Source organism: Vanellus vanellus, assembly GCF_965231255.1.
Source record: "Vanellus vanellus genome assembly, chromosome: 9".
In the NCBI taxonomy this organism is placed as follows: domain Eukaryota; kingdom Metazoa; phylum Chordata; class Aves; order Charadriiformes; family Charadriidae; genus Vanellus; species Vanellus vanellus.
In genome coordinates this window covers 15,933,800-15,951,249 of record NC_138914.1, presented here as the reverse complement: position 1 = coordinate 15,951,249, position 17,450 = coordinate 15,933,800, and the positions used below count along the sequence as shown (strand labels likewise).

The following is a 17,450-nucleotide window of genomic DNA, read 5'->3' as shown; positions in this document are numbered from 1 at the left end:
GGACAAATCCTCACTAAGATATTCAAAAATAATGCATCCTAAGTTTAGTGAAATTTTACAACTAGCATGTCCGAGAATAATAGAATAATTTATTTTCAATATCTACAAAACTTCTTCAACATTATAAGAACTTTTACATTTGTTTATTAGTTTGCATTTATTTCAATAGATTTTAGAATGGTACTGATTCAAAATGACTTGAAAACAACTCATTGCAATTTACTAATTTGGGTTAGGTTTTAACCCAGTACTTCTTAACCTTTTGTATTTCTGGTAGTGAGAAGACGACTTCTGTTCAACGTTCTATTCAGTACCTCCACTCTTGCTGCTTCTACTATGAACTCTGGCAAACTGTCATTAATTTAATATTTTCAACAGAGAAATACATTACAATTGAAGACAGATTGCAACTTAGCAAATTACCCCAGCTAAGAAGTATTGCGTAAGTGCGTGTTCTCTGAAGCGCTGCAGATATAGCTGAGGCAGAAAATGAGATACAAGATTTCTTTGGCTTTTGAGGATCTACTTCATGCTCAGTTGCACAGGAGAACAGGCAACTTTGCAATGTGACACTCACTCTGCTTTCTACATTGACAACAGTACCATGGTGGTTAAAGGGCTGTTTTAACCTCTCAGCTGCCTCTATGGGCATTTTGGGAAAGTAACAATGTAGACTAGTCCCGAAAAGTAAAGGGAGGAAAACCAGATTATAAACTACTTCGTGTCATTTTTTTAATAATATGCTGTGAAATTGGTGAGCGCTGTGCCCAGACTAGCAGTGAAAGATTAACAAAATGCATGTACTTTCTTTACTGGATAAACGCTGTAAAGCCAGAAAGGTAACAGTAATGCCAACATTTTTCTACTGTTGTTAATCAAGCAAATGTTAGTAAGGTGATTAAACATACAAAGAAATCAGAAGTCTAATATTACCATTTTAGGTGTTAGTGCCAACCCCACAGTGGCATTTTTAAAGTCACATAGAGTCATAAATACCTTCCTAGGATTACCCACTGCAGAATGGCACATACTTTAATTAGTCACACTCACCTGTGCACATTTAAATGATATATATTAAGATCTGTGAGCTGCAAGAAGTGGATAGTTGTACCAATTTTTTTGGCATATAAATTTACTTGGATTACCTCGTACTCGAAGTTAATGGGAAGAGAAACCCTGACCTCACCGAAACTGGTAGGAATGTTGACCCTCATTAAACAGTCCAGATTTATCCCTTCTGCTAGGTATTTTCAGATTAAAGGCATATAGTTTTTAAAGAAAAAAAGTAATTCTTAATTTTTTTATGAAATACAGTTTGTCCTCTAAATTAAGTGTAGGAAACCAAGAGTGCTAACAGCAAGCCATAGAAACACTTGGTACAGTCACTTGCTGTTGGCTCTTAAGTTAGGCTCTACTTCAGACAAAGAACAGGACAATCAAGAGCACAAAGCCATAAAAACACCCAAAACTCTACCTTCATTAAGTCAGGCGTCCATGCCTTTCAGTTCTTTCAGGGAACAACCACTCATCCCATTGACTAAGGGAAAATCTTACCATGTCCTGGGCCATTTGAAAGGATGTCCTGTTTCAGTTCATCAGCCAGGAATCACTTCTTGCTCAGGCTACCAGAACAGAGCCATCTGCTTTCCTGATAAGGCCCATAGATTTTGTTACAGGTGCCAGACCAACTTAAAAAGACATTTTCTCGACACACTTCACCCACAAGAGCAGCACGTAATGCTGTTCCATGAGAAAACATTACCTTTTCTGATAGAGCTTCTTCTAAAGTCGCTAGTGCTGTGTCTGTGTTACTAGAATCCGTCTGCAACGACTTCACTCTGTCTTTTAGATTAGTTAGTTGTTTGTCTTTGTCCCTAAGTTGCTCCTGCAGATTTTCAATCTGAAAATAAAAACAGATCATAATATTCATCAACCTTGTCTTAACATTCAAAGAGGGACTTGGGTGGTAGGATCAATTGAATGCATACATATCACACATATGATACATATGCCTCAGTATACTGCCAAGTTTTTATATGGTATAATATCAGCAATTAAATTCTGTCCTTTCTATTTTGTTTTCCTTTGCTAACAGTATCATTTCTCAATAAATTCTAGGAAAAATCTCAGTGCAGCCAAATATTTTATTATTTAAATATTTCCTGATATTAATCACTTTAGTTTAAGGTACTGCATTATCTCAGTAATTCAAAGTATGTGTGGAATTACCCCTTATAGATTATTCTAGTCGCAATAAAAAGAACAAAGAAAAGGAGAAGAAAAGTGAGTACAGTGAGCCTTAAACTGAGAAAGAAGAAAGATGATAACCTACCTATCTAAAAACCCCTTCTTCCATGATGCCCTGCTGTAAAGGAAACTCATCGGGACAGAGATCAAGATGATTATATTTCAAAAAGCCAAACCCAGATACAAAAAAATCCCAAACAACCCAAAGGCTACTTTCTTCATGTCCACGGAGATTTAAGGTATGCCAGATATTAAAACTCCTTTAAACAGGTCTAGTTCTTCCTCTAGCAAGTATTTAAACCTACTGCTAAGGTACCTATAAACACAGTGATTTGTTAAACAGGTCATGATTTATAATGATTAAGTCAGAAAGGTTTTGCACAAACAATTTCCCACTGGACCATGTGGATTTTGAAGCAAATCTGAATAAAAGCACTCAGCTTCTGATTGTCGCAGCAATCACCTTCTATGGCTGTAAGGCACCATGACCTGCTGGACATACTGCACAGAGGACATGTGGTATGTCAAATGTGTAAAATTTTATTAATTGTCTGTCAGAAGAATCAACCTCCCTTCATCCTACACTCTCACTGCCACTCACTATTATGCTACTGCCATAAAACCAAAATTTGTTCCATAATACTTAGCACAAATAAATAGTAACAAGAAAATTGCCTATTACTTTGGTATGCCACTTTATATGACAAAATATGCCTAAACCCATAAGATATCATTTGTTCAAAACTGATTTTAAATATGCTGTTAAAAATAGACCAATTATTACTGTCAACAGAGAGTCAAATTCTTACTTTCACCGGTGATTTTACACTTTGGATCACATTCTGTTGCTACTGAAATGAATGAAGTTTTGCTGCTCATTTCATAAAGTAATGTAATTTTTCTCACGGCCAATGTCATTTCCATTTAAAGCAATTCAGATTTTAACAGAAGCAGGATCCTTGATAATTACTGTTAAACCGTATTTAAAGATTCTTTTTACAAACCTGAAGCTGAATTCAATGCATGTACAGCTCCGCAGAAGTCAAGTTATGTCAATAAAAATTTGGTCTGCATATGCAAAAATATATCACCATAATCAAACACTCTTTAATTTGGGGCATACTTTGCTAAAAATTCTCTTCCTACTACATTATACATGTGCAGGAGAAAAGGCTTGAAGTTAAGTTTTGACATCATATATATATCTATAATTAACAAATCATAAAATCCACAGCTGTGTGCACTGTATAAAGTTTGTTTAAATAAATTTAAATTTTAAAAGAACTTAAATAAAAAGTAAAATAAAATTTGAAAGTAAATTTGGAGGAGCACATTCCAATTAGAAATTCATTATAACAGTATGCCAAATGTATCGTACTTTTTTTCTTTTTTTTTTCTCTTTTAAATATATATAATTTAGTGTGTCAGATTACTGCTATGGGCCAAAGATTCCACTTGCCCTGTAAACTATAAAATACTAAGGTATATACAGAAAGGTTTTTTTGGGAAGAGCTGACATAGAATAGCTTACTCTTGTAAACGACCTCTCGTAATATTTTTCTTCATGTGTATATTTTATACAGATACAGAAATAAGATACACGTGTTAATGAGTTAAGAACTTTTTACTTTATGGCATGTGTATTAGTCACATCTAAAATTACATTAACTGGCATTCAGAGAACTGCACACTATGTTTCTTTCTTTACTTTCATCCAAGTATTAATGATTCCAGCAACTACCTCATGACACCCTGTGGAATACTTACGTAACTGCACATTTGAGCTTCACCAAAACAAATTCTCAAGCAAAAAGGAAATAAAACAGGAGAGTGAATATTGATTACATGTTCTTTGAAACAAAGTTAAGATCTGGTCCTTTATTATCATCAGCTTGACCTACCAATTCTAGGCACCCTAAATTAAAGTACTTATTTCCTATGCACAGTGCTTATCTGAATTCCACAGCATTTACACGATTTCCTTCCTCTTAAAACTAATTTAAAATATGATCCAACCCTTAACCAAGAAAACATGTTCTAAAATTATTCAGCATTTACAAAATTCTTTCCTCAGAGGTAAAGAGAACAGGCAGCAAATTAAAAACATCCCCATTGAATCACAACTGCTTTAAAATAAGTCATTCAATGAGTAGCCCATAGATAAAATAAGAGGAAAGGATCTGATTATTCTTCTATTTGTGCTATAAAAATCTGAAGGAAATACGGGCACAGGACCACACTGGGGTATGTGAAAGTAGAATCAGTACCACAGAGTATTTGTTTGTTTGTTGGGATGGGCAGGGGATTAGTAAAGGTCTGCTAATGCAGACAAGATTTTATGACCAGTTAATGACAAAGAATTCTCTCAAGAAGATGACAGGAGGCAAAGAGATTGAGCAGTCTCACATGCTAAAATCTTGGAACACAAGATATGATTTAGTTCTTCCTGTTTTCTTTAAACCCAGAAAGAACAACAAACCCTCCGGTAACCTCTGTCTTTCTCCAACATGTATTTGGGTACAGGCATATATGTAAGGATACCACTTTATTGCTGAATAATTACTTACTTTTGAGTATGCCGGAATTCAATTTATGACTTTCTAAATCCTCAAGCACTTATATTTTTATCTGATAGGAAATTAGTTACTGTGTAGTTTTGTCAACATGTAATTCTTACCTCTGTAAACTGCTATGCCCCCGTGCCATGAGCTGTATGAAAAGAAACTGCTCCATTCTTTCTGCATTTCAGAAAGCGTGTGTATTCCCAGAGCTTGACAGACTTTATTCCTTTTTAAAAAACAATACCCTTACAGATAAATGTCTTTCCTATGAGGCATCCTGTCAATAAAGGGCAAGTGCTAATCTTGGCACTTTTTGGCGATGGTCTCAGGAATGCTTCTTAAATACTCCAGGGATTAAATTAAATCTCACCCACAGACAGGCTTTAAAATTCTACAGTAACCCAAGTTCTTAAAAGAAAATTACTTTCATTATCAAACTTAAGGTACCGTACTATGGAATTTGCAAGAAAATTATATAATCAAAGAAAATGTTCCACGCTGTAACAATTTGCCTTTAGAGATATGCATTAAAGTATAAAAGTTTAAGACAATGTAAGAGAGAATTTATCAAAGACTTCCTAGGCCAAGCTAGTGAAACCAGAAATCATATACTTAAACTTAGCGCCATATATTTTCCTCTCTGCTCTGTATTTGAGTTTTAAATAACTCAGACAACAAGTAGTTTGCAACACTGGCTTTTGTAATCCTAAAATTCATTTTGCTCTATTCTAAATTGAAAGGTTGGACCAGATGATCCTTGAGGTCCCTTCCAACCTGGTATTCTATGATGATTCTAAATTTCTCTAGGCAGAACCATTTCAGATTTGTTTCATATTAAAACACAGGTCGTGTCTTCAAATGCGCCAGTGAAGAAGATCAATAATATAAGATTAGTTTAATTTACATTGCAAATTGAAACACGGGGGAGGAAACAACTTTTGTATATACCATTTTTATTATTTACTAAAAAAATAATCTTACTGTTTATGAAAGCAAATTCTACTGAACAATTTCCCAAGTACTGCTACATTCTACTTGAAACAGTTAATGGAATTACGAGGAAAAGAGATTTAATGAACAACAGCATTCATCCAACACGAGCACTAACAAGACTACTTTAGACCGTCATATTCATTCTCAGACTTTAGCTGCTGCCCTATAGATATACATAACCAAAGACAAAAAAAAAACGTAACTACTAATTGAAACAGGAAAAAAAATAGCTGGGTGTAGTGCAAATGCAAATACTCTAAATGTCTACTTACACACAATTTATTTGTATTAGTAAGAGTGATGATAATTGTTCTCTCTCATATGGTCCTTCTCAGAAACATCTTGTCATATCCCAGAACATGAAACTAGCTATAGCAGTGACTCAGCAAAATAGGTGTATCTACAGATGTCCTAACACCTCCACCTTACAGGGGTGCGCGCGCGCGTGTTGGCGTGTGCATGCATAATTTGAAATTAAATACCCAGAAAAGACTGAAATAATTTTTCCCTACCTACCTACCATGACTGTAAAAATATTACTACCTGAAAGCTCAATATACAGAGGTATAATTTCTGGAAAGCACAATAGATTTTTAGCCAAAGATTTTTACCGAACGATGTACAGTTACTAAATATCAAGTCAGTCAAAGTATTTTAAAATTAACAGGCGTTATATCAGCTATTTGACGTTTCAGCCTACGGGGCAAGAGGGGGAAGCTATGGCTCCATAGCTTTCCACTAACAGTCATGATATGACCTAAATACATTTTTCAGTTTAAGCAGGATTTCGATTAAAAAAAAATTAGTTCACTGAAGGGCAACTTCTGCTTCAACAGTTTGACGTTGCAGAATTGTCTTCTGTTTTGAAAGAGACTAGACCCAAAAGTGCTTCATCATTCAGTACCAGTACTTTCACTTTGGTTTTCTACCTTTTAAGGAGGTAGACAGACAAGCATTAATTGGGAATATTGTTTTCAAAAGTCAAAATACATACACATTTAGATTCTAAAACTTAGATGTTATATTGAAAAATTATACTATAATATGAAACTCTTTAAAGTATTATAAAATGGGAGTTTGTTGCTTGCAACTAAATGTATTTACTGAAGTATAAGATTTGCACTAATCTTTGGCTTTACCAAGGTAATTGAGAAAAAGCTTGCTAATCTTATGACATGATAAAATACTCTTGGATTTCATAAGCAATTCCAATAGCTACCAAAATGCCTCATTATTTCTCGATAGAATAAAGCTTCTTACCTACAGTTGCCTATTGCACAATATATTCTCAATTTAAAATATTTTCAGTGTGTCTTCCTGTTACCACCTTCCAAATTATTTTCCAAACCGGAAATGCACAGCAGCATTGCACACACTTCAGATTACAACGTACCTCCTGGTTCAATAGTGTCTTTTAGCTTTATATTCTTAGATGGCCCAAAGCATATGATCAGCTCAATCCTACACTGTCAATATGACAGTGGATTACTAAATCAGACAGTAAAAGTTATTAGTAAACCTGTCCATAAATTTTACATAACCCTTTCAGGGTTATGTAAACATTTCCAACCATGGATATGGTGTGTGCCCAAGAAGAAAGCATTCTCCAAATCAACGGGTCTGTAAGGTTTTCACAAAAGACGATTGATCTGTCTGAATAGTTTTTACCTCAAACTTCCTTCAGGACTACAGTTCAAAGTAGCAAAGCGCAGCTGCACCGTGAGTGTCACAAAGGAGCTAATGAAGCAAATGCTGCTTCAGACATCAGCCCTCACATTAACCTGATGACAAGAGCAATAGAGCAGTGGCATGAGCCAGTAATTACCCTGTTGCTACCTTCCCCACTCACATAATCCAAGCAGGAAAGAAAATAATCCTTCAGAATTTTGCTCTACTTGACAAGCTTAAAAAACATATATATTGGAGCTGTATAAAATAGCTCCAATAAAACAACACAAACCAATAACTTAACTAAGACATACCTTTCTCTAGACTTACAAAATGCTACTATTGTCCAGTATTAACACTGACAACCAAGAACTTATGGCGAAACTATACCCCATGGATTTACATTGTCCCTTGTAATACGCACTGACATGTTAAGTAAGCCAAGCGTACCATTTCACAGAGAACAAATGCTAAGTTTGGGGATGACATACTAAGTACAACCAGTTTTGTTAGGCAAGGCTCTGTGTAAAGACAGTTTTGAAAGACTTAATGAGAATTTGATCTCTGCCTTCCTCAGTGGCTAGAATAAATTATCTTAAAAAAAAAAAAAATGAGCTCTGTGAATTCAGCTGAAATTTTTAGCTAGAGAAGAAAATTTGCTTCACGTTTGTTACCACTTGTATTCCCGGACTATCCAAGATGTTACGAAAGCTATTCACTCACATATTTATCTACACTTTCTTGTTAAGCTGCAAAAACTGTCGCTAACATACTAAATAAAGCATTAAAATGCATACTGCAAATTAACCCAAATAAAAAGTTAATGGAAAAACAAATTCATATAATGGAGATGCATATTATATGTTTGCACCTGGTATGAAATAATGCAGAAAAGAGAGGGCAACTCATTTTTGATTATTCAAAAGCAACAACTTATGAAGCAGAATGGGTAAAATTACAGTACCGTCAACAGGACATGTGACAGATTATCAACTGCCTACACTCTTCAAAAGAAATAAGATATGCAGTGCATACGGCTAACTCCTCACACGATTGAATAACGAAGAAAAATATCTGAAGATACTACCATTAGAGAGAAAGTGGACATTCAAGATGAGAGGTGAAGATGACGCCACACGTCTAAAAGAGAGTTGGAAATTATAACAAATATGCAAACAAAGACCAGAAAACAGTAATTTAGATGAAAAAATGATGCTCTTGCTACTGAACACTAAAGCTGTGGTAGCAACCAAACATAAGGAAATCACCAAACAAAACCAAGAGTTTACACAGATGCTGACATCTGGAGATGGGAATTTTCAAAAAATGAAATAAAGAACAGGAGACAAAGGGCGAGAAGAGCTATGAAGTAAGTAACAAACACTGGCAGCAGCATCAGACACAAAAGAAAAAGTAAAGGGCAGTTATAATTCCATTGGATCAGAAGGATCAACATTAGATAACTAATAAGGTCGCACTAACAAGGCCTCGAGGAGGAGAGAGTGGAATAACCACAACAAGGTATTCCTTTGCTTGTAGATGTCGTTCTTCCTGTTTGAATTACCAGTAATGGCAGCAAGCTCTGTGTAAATATCTTTCATACCTTTTTCTCTCAAACTGCAAAGTTTGAGATCTTTTCAAAGCCATTAATGAGAATTCAGATACTTATTTTCCAATGTGGCTTTCAGTTTTGATCTGATTTTTTCTTCAATTTTAAAGAAACAAATAAGACTTCAAATTCCACATACAATTTTTATACCTAGGTTAATAGTTGAACTCGATGATCTTAAGGGTCTTTTCCAATATAAATGATTATATGATTCTATGAAATATTAATAAAATAATAATAATATTAAAACATTATTAATAATAGGCCCAATACTTGATTGCTAATTTTGTATTTTTTACAGTGTCTGAAGTGTATGATTGCAGCAATATATCGAACTTGATTGCAAATACTTTATCAGAACTCCATAAAATAATATTGAAATGCATTTCTTAAATTTCCCTTTCCAAGAAGCTGATAACTAAACAAACTGTTTTCAAAATCGTCACATATTTCACAGGTACAGTAACCTGAAAAGGCATAAGGTCTTCACAGATTTGCAGTACCTGAAGCCCACTTTCCACAGAAGCTCTACAAACAAAATTTCAGCCCTTGACACAGAAACACATAGCTGTAGGGCTCTGTCACCTGAACAGGACTAATATTTGCTTTTATATTGTAACTTACTACAAGTGTTTTATCAGGTTTGCTTATAACAAATCTCTGTCCTAAGGAGCGAGTGATTTAGGAATACAGGGATATTTTAAGGTCTAGAAGACATTCTTGCTACTAAACAGTTTAGTCCCACATGTTCACTCTGTCTGCTCATCCATTTGACAGTCCACTCAACACATTCACCACAGTGCGGTTGTAAAGCTGCAAAGAACAAAAAGGATATGATTAATGAAGACATGAAATTTACATTGATATCAAGCATCTGAGCAGATGTTACCCAGTAATTAAACTTTCCTAATGTAGGCTGAGGAAAGCAAATAAGTCAGTGGTAGAATCAAGATATCTACTCACATAATGTGGAGGTATTTCCCATGTCATTGTATGTTCTGTATGATTCAGTTCGTTAAACTTATGGAGTATCAACTGAGTATTAGCAAAATCTTAGGGAAAACAGTATAGAAGCACAAAGTATCATTACAGTATCTAAAAAAAAAAATCCAAGAGGATTGGAAGTTTACCTGAAGAAAAAAGAAAATCTATGTGCCACTTAATTTGGGAGAGAAAAAAAAAAAGGTATAAAGACAGAAAAGAACCTATGAACTGTTGATCACTAAGAGAAAACATATATCATTTAGTGGGAATATGGAGTCATATTCTGTGGTCAGTACCTGCAATAAAGTGCAGTTATATGTGACTAGAAAAAAAATTTCTTTATTCTATAATCAGAAACATCAACCAACTATCTCCTGTACATGTAGAAACCGAAAGCATCCTATTGCATCAATAGACACAAATGCAATCAAAATTGGGGATCAAAGGTGATAAACACCTTTTCTTCTTCTTCCAAAACAAGCATGTTTGTTGTAGTGTGCAATCACTGCAAGAAATATTTCACCCATTTTTACTTCCCATGAGATTCTAGATTCCTTCCATAACACAGGACTCAAATGTAAGGGTCCAGGAAGGATTCAGACGAACCAACAAGGATTAAGAAAGAAGACGTGTGCTGAGTTTTCATACAGAGAGTAGAAGAAAAATTCCCTAGGGCAGCTTAGGGAAGGGATCTGCCCTCAAGTCAGCTGACGCTTTTACAGGGCTATAAAAGCAGGTCAGTGGGCAAACTGAGCCAAGAGAGGAGAAGGCTGTCACATAGAAAGGAGCTCCTGGACTGAAAGCTTGGCTTCTGTTGCCAGACTCCAGCTGAGAAAGAGCTGGAACTTAATGCTAAAATTAACCTTCACCAGGAAGCTAGCCAAAAGAAGCCTGGGCTGATAATATCCACTTGTGTATCTGGAAATACTCAGTCTCTGTCTCCTTCTCATCAGGGACCAATAAATTCTCAGAACAAAACAGCTTGACTCTTGGACTCTTCTAAGCAGGGATCACACAGTCTTGTCAGACATCCATTGAAAAGTTTTTTCTCTCATTATATGTATTTATTATGATATAATTCAAAATGCAATAGGTATTTTTCCAGATAGTAAAGATAGTAATATTAAATGGACTAACACATAATTCCAGTTATGACACACGAAGAGGTGGACATTCATTCTTAACAAGCTAATGCTTCTTGCAACAACCATCTGTATATATTCAGGGCCAGATTTTCGAGCTGGGTTGGTTGGGTATGAATTTCTACATCTCACAACATTTACATGTTACAGGGTAATGATTGATTGCTGAATTTTTTTTTTTTTTTGAAGTCTAGCCCAATTGCACATTGAGAGCACCTGAAAATATGACCTGTATTTCTTCTCAAAGCTAACCATGAAAAATCATACCTTTCTGTTCAATCCTACATTTCAGGTATTCGAAGACATCTGATGATCTGTTACTCATGGACAGTTTTCTATTATTTGGTATAGGTGCATATAAAATAAGATATGTTAGCTTACGCAAGAATTTTTCAAGAAGATTTTGCGTGGAAAACTGTTACACTATGTAGGATGCAAGACGGAGCAATGTATATACTCTAATATAAACTCACATGTAGAAAAAAGCTGCTTGGGCATATTTATACTTTTAAGACAAATCATTTAAGATGAACAACAATATACCTTTTAGTTTGTATCTTGTCATTCCTATTATGTCTGTATCAATTAGGAAGACTTTGAGGCCTCTGCCCAGATTAAAAAATTACAGGTCTTGTTAAAAAGTTAATAGATGGTGGGAAGAGAGAGACAGCAGATAAGTTGTATAGACAAGTGTTGGGCAACAGGGAGTACCGAAAAGGGAAGCTACAAAGGAAATAGAGTAAGAATAGGCACCTCAAGAGCTGCAAAAAGAGAGCCAGTTAGACAGTACTATGGGAAGTCTTCCAGAGCAATGAACATAGAGAAATCAATCTGCTGGATAACATGAATGGGAAGTAGCATAAGAGAAAAAAGAAAAAAAACCAACACTACACAACCAACCAAAAAAAGGCCGAACACAGATGTGTATGTTGTGTGCATTATTTTAAAACACACGTATATAAAGAGAAATATATATAGAAATAGAAGAATAACACAAGCTTTAAAATAGCTGAAATAGCTGAAAGCAGATTTAGGTTTTGGCATCCGAAGTATCCCAAGAAAGAAGCTAAAAAGCATATTACCTCATTTTAAATTAAACAGCAATATAGTCCTGATAAATTAATGAGGCATTCATCAGTGAAAACAAGGTAGCAAAACAGAAACAATCTCCATCAGTAAAAGACTAAAAAGAGTTTGGAAAAGTAATAGCAGGAATTATTTACCATAACTTATCCTGAGTTTTGATTTTACACATGTAGGAAAATTATGAAGATAGGAAAACAGACAGACATCCAGAAAAATGATTTCTTTTTAATTACAGAAAAGAGCCATCATCTAGAGTTCTGAATAACGGGGAGAAACCTTACAAACTGTACTTCGTTTCAAAGTGAAAAGATTGTGGTGTAGAGGCTGGAAGCCTGGCTTAATCCCTAGAGAAAATGCAGGGGTTTCATTCCCTGTAAGAACCTCCTTCAAATCCTGTTTGTGGGCAGTGGAACACACTATGATACTCTAAGATCCTTTCCAGGACTGTGGCCTACGTTACACCTAGCATTGAAAAACCTATGGTAATTGAATTTCCTTTCCCACTTGAAGGCTATCCAATCACTTAACAGATCTCCTTGTCAATCTGACTACGTTACTTATTTTCTAGGTTCTACACTGTCCAAAATAATTTCTCCTCTTTTGTGATATTTATAACCTCAGAATATCAAAATAAAAAACTAAACTATCTTAGGTTTATCCAGATGCCTGACCCTGTCAGGTCTCTAACTATTCTTTTTTTCTAACTCTTTCACATTTACATCATTGTTCTGACAATGAGATGTCTGAAATCAAATATGGTTTTTTAGGTGGGATGACACAAAGGCCATCTAGAGAGAGGTCATCATCTGTTGTTTTGCTACCCAGTACTTCTGCGGACAGAAACACTGGCAATTTTTACTACCACATCTCATTGCAAATACTCTTCTAAATTGATATTAATCACTCCCTTCATCCTCCTGGCATTAACACTCCAAATTTCTTTTTCAGGCTCGTAACCATTTCTTTTTCCCCGTCTGCATTTAAACTTTTTTTCCCCTAATTGAAACACTGAAGAATGAATATTTTCTAAACTAAAACATGGAAGAAGGCTGTATCTGAGATAAAAATCTGTCTTCTCACTCCAAGTAAGTCCCCTTCATCTTAACTGTAGTTGTCCATTTATCCTTTTTCATGCTTCTTCAGTCAACTTCAAGCAATGCAGGTAATTTTTTATATTACCTGAAGGATTTTTTAACTTTTATTCTTGCTCTCTTATGTTCATTCTTTCCATATTCACTCCAGAATGATGGTTTATAATAAAATGTTTCTAGTCTCAAAAGTCACTGCTCCATTCATGTATTGTATACATCTGTGTGGACAACCCAGTTAAAGAATTAACATTGTAACCTGGGATGTCCCAGGTTTTCTTGCCTATTTTTCATATACTTTTAATTTATGTATAAATGTATTGCAATACTTTCAGAATATCTGTTTTGTTTTTACAAACACCGCCACGTATTTCTATTGGTGGCTTAGGGTTACCATTAAATCACCAGCTTGAGTGAAACAAAAGAATACCTTTGTTTCCCTTCCTGGAAAGTTTAAAGAGATATTTAACGTGCTTTGTAAGGTTTGAATTTGAAACTCAATACGTCTCTCATTTAAGCAACTCCTATAGTTTTGATTCCAATGGAAAGCTATAAAAGATACAAGAGTCTAGACAAAAGCAAAATAAATGCCCATTTAAACATCACACTGTTCTACAGGATAGTGTAACTCAGACGGTACACAATTATGAGTATAGCAAATGTCTAACATTTACTGCAGCATGCTACAACTAATTCTGTTAGAAGACTCTGGCCATAAATTACATTATAACAGTAATTATATATCTCCTTATATTAATAGTTTCATAACATGCCTTTTAGATAAAACTGTATGACAATATTAAACATATTTGGTATAAAGATTTCAAAACTACAGACAGATAATTCACTTGAGAATTAATGCCAGCTTTATTTGATTGTTCCAGAACATAGAGAATTCTCAGTATTCTTTCTTTAATTCAGAAACTTTCAGGTAAGTGTACTGCTCTTAATTCTACATGATAAATTGATTGTTTAGAACTTACAAACCACAGACATTTCACGCGTGAAGGGAAAAAAGTGCAAGTACAGCACTTTAAAACTGGTCTGTCATATTCAATCCTTAATTACATACCTCTTCCTACAGCCTTACGAAACTATTTCAGAGATTTCCAATATTCTTTTATTTCCCAGTTTTCTTGTAAAATGTTCTAAATAGTAATATAATGCTTCATCAAAATCAACAGGAGAAAAATATTAAACTTTACACTTCCTTACTCTCAGAGTAAGGAATAACAGGGCAGACAGGTTGAAGAGGGAGGAGGGAAGCCCTAAAATTGGAAAATAATTTTAAATGGAAAAAAAAATAAATCTGTAACGGCAAAAAATTTTTTTCATTGAAAGTAAAAATAACAGGCCTGCCCCCTAACTAATATAAATAAAGAATGGCTATAGGAATTAAATACAGCTATGTTGATTTGTACTAGAAGAGCATCCTGTCCTTAGAAGTTGCATTCAAGTGCTTGTAATAGAGAATTCGGTTTCACATGGTACTATTTTATATGAGTTTCCTTAAGTGCCAGTGGTAAAAAGTAGGAAAAAACCCATAGCAGCAGACCTTAAGCAGTTAGGCAGGAATTAATCAGAAATAATAATACCCTTTCTACTGGAAAGTTTCCTTCTAGCTCCCTGGTTACAGTGGGCATCTATATTCATATATAAGGGACAGTGTAATGACTGTAGATGAAAAAAAAGCTTTGCAGAAGGATAATGTACCTCCCTGCCCCCTTCTTTTAAAGATGTTTTTTCTTAATCATTCTAAATTAACATATGGTCAATGTACAGAGGTTTATATCAATTAAGAGTTGAAGTGCTCAAAATGTCGTTCATCAGAGAACCAAGATTCTTGTTACTATGAGATGTAATGTAATATTTGCACTATAGCTGCACGAAAGACAATGCATATATTGAGTTTCACCACTAGTTACTGCAGACTACTCACAGCCTTTTTGCATATAAACTACAAAAGCATCACTGAACTTAAACTGAAATGTTAAACACAGCAACTTGGATGTCTTTAATCAACATCTGCTGAACAGTTTAGATTTTCTACAGCAGCAAAGGTAACACAGCCATGCTTTCACATAAACGTCTGAACAGGAAGCAGAAATAATCTGAAGTAGTTCTGTGTTTAAGATAGTTTGCTTTTGGTGTGATGAAATGTCCTATCTATTTTAATCTTTCACTGAATTTCCTTTATCATGTATCTCCTCCTGAAAAACTGCAGCTTTGTATGTATAACTTAGCCTCATTCTAATAATATCAACTATTAAAAAATTAAGGAAAATTGCTATATAGTAAATCTATGACACAGAAATATTTCTTTCCCCAACCGGGAAATTAGGTCATTGATGCCTGGGATTTATTAATCAGTGTAGCCATCCTTACTCATTTGGCTTTCTTCATTTTTTTCATTTATTGTAAAAGCCTTAATGAAAGGATCCATGAAGAACACTCATTGTCCCTTCAGCAATTATAAGAAAATTCACTGTAATATCCTGAAGATGCATTTGGAGGTCATCTGTTATTGCAATGTCAGTGGCACTGACCTTATACTACACTAAAACAGATAACACACTTGTAATATTTTTTTCTCTGATTTATATTTCTTTGCTTTTTATGCCAGACATTTAAAAGTTTACCTTACAGAATTACATAGCATGGTGAGAAGTTTCAGCAACTTACAGATGCAGTTGTCTCTCTCATAGACTTAAGCCCTTGTAGCTCCACGTTCACTTCTGCTACAAACAAAAATACGGGCCCCGCTCCACGGTGGGAATTGACAGACAGTAGATAAAACCGTCAGAAGAGTGGCGAGTTTGGAGTTTTCAGTTAAGAACACTTTGAAGTTCTTTAGATATGATGGCTATATCAAAATACGTTACACAGATTTACTACTTTCCATCGCAGTTCCACAAGCATTAGAATTATTACAGAACTTAATTTTTATCAGGCTTTCTCAAGAACATGCACTTAAATTAACTGTAAAATTCTTTTTAAAAATTTGACCATTGCTTAACAGTGACACTACAATAGTCTGACCACACTTCCATTTTCAGTGTCTCCCATTCAAAAGATGATAGATACTACTAACGGTCTGGACTTTTTAAATGAGTGAATGATGGCCAGCTTATTCCACAACTAGGCATATATAGAGGTTATTTTCCACAGCTCTACTCAGAACACTTTTATTTTAGCATTAGTATAAAAAGTCAATCACGGGGTGTATGAGTGTTAATTGGGTATTGTCTAATTAGTATATTAAAACTTAAGCAAAACGAAGCAAATCTTCCTGTTCCGTTCCTGTGCCTTTTCATGGTTTGGGTTTTTTTTTTTTTAACAGGTTTTGCAGCAGAATACTTAAGGCACAGTGACAACCAGTGACTGCAGCACTGCTCATCTTCCCCCCACCCCAATTAAAAAAGAAAAAAAGGAAAAAAAAAAAAAAAAAGATTTAGCTCTTACTATGTCCTGCAGCATGAATTGTAGCACAGGTCTCAATAAGAAGAAGATACATTTGTCAGATTAAACACTACTGTCAGCATAACGACATGCCCAAAGGAGAAATGCTCCTGCCTTCCCAGGAAATTCACAAGGATGATGGTATGAATTGGTTTATTTTGCTGCCCAGCTTGCAGCTAGCTGTCTATGAGGTGGCTCTTCTTCCCCCTCCTTGAAGGTGGAATGATTTATAGGGACTCATGGAAGGTGTTGCAATTCATGCACTTTAAGGCAGAGGCTGAATAACAGAATCATAGAATTGTCTAGGTTGGAAGGGACCTTTAAGAACATCAAGTCCAACCATCAACCTAACACTGCCAAAACCACCACTAAACCATGTCCCTCAACACCACACCTACATGTCTTTTGAATACCTCCAAGGGTGGCGATTCCACCGCTTCCCTGGGCAGCCTGTTCCGATGCTTGATAACCCTTTTGGTGAAGAAATTTTTCTTAATATCCAATCTAAACCTCCCCTGGCATAACTTGAGGCCATTTAGTCTTACCCCATTGCCTGTTACTGGGGAGAAGAGGTTGACCCCCACTTCTCTACAACCTCCTTTCAGGTCGTTGT

General features: G+C 35.1%; 1 protein-coding gene across 1 annotated transcript in view; it reads right to left on the bottom strand.

Moving 5' to 3' along the window:
- The window catches only part of ERC2 (ELKS/RAB6-interacting/CAST family member 2), a gene marked incomplete at both ends in the record, with an annotated part of 454,823 nt that overhangs the window by 255,676 nt on the left and 181,697 nt on the right, over positions 1 to 17,450 (bottom strand). The window contains one exon of the mRNA XM_082487881.1: positions 1,763 to 1,900. Coding sequence (XP_082344007.1) covers positions 1,763 to 1,900 — 138 coding nt within the window. The remainder of the gene's footprint in view (positions 1 to 1,762; positions 1,901 to 17,450) is intronic.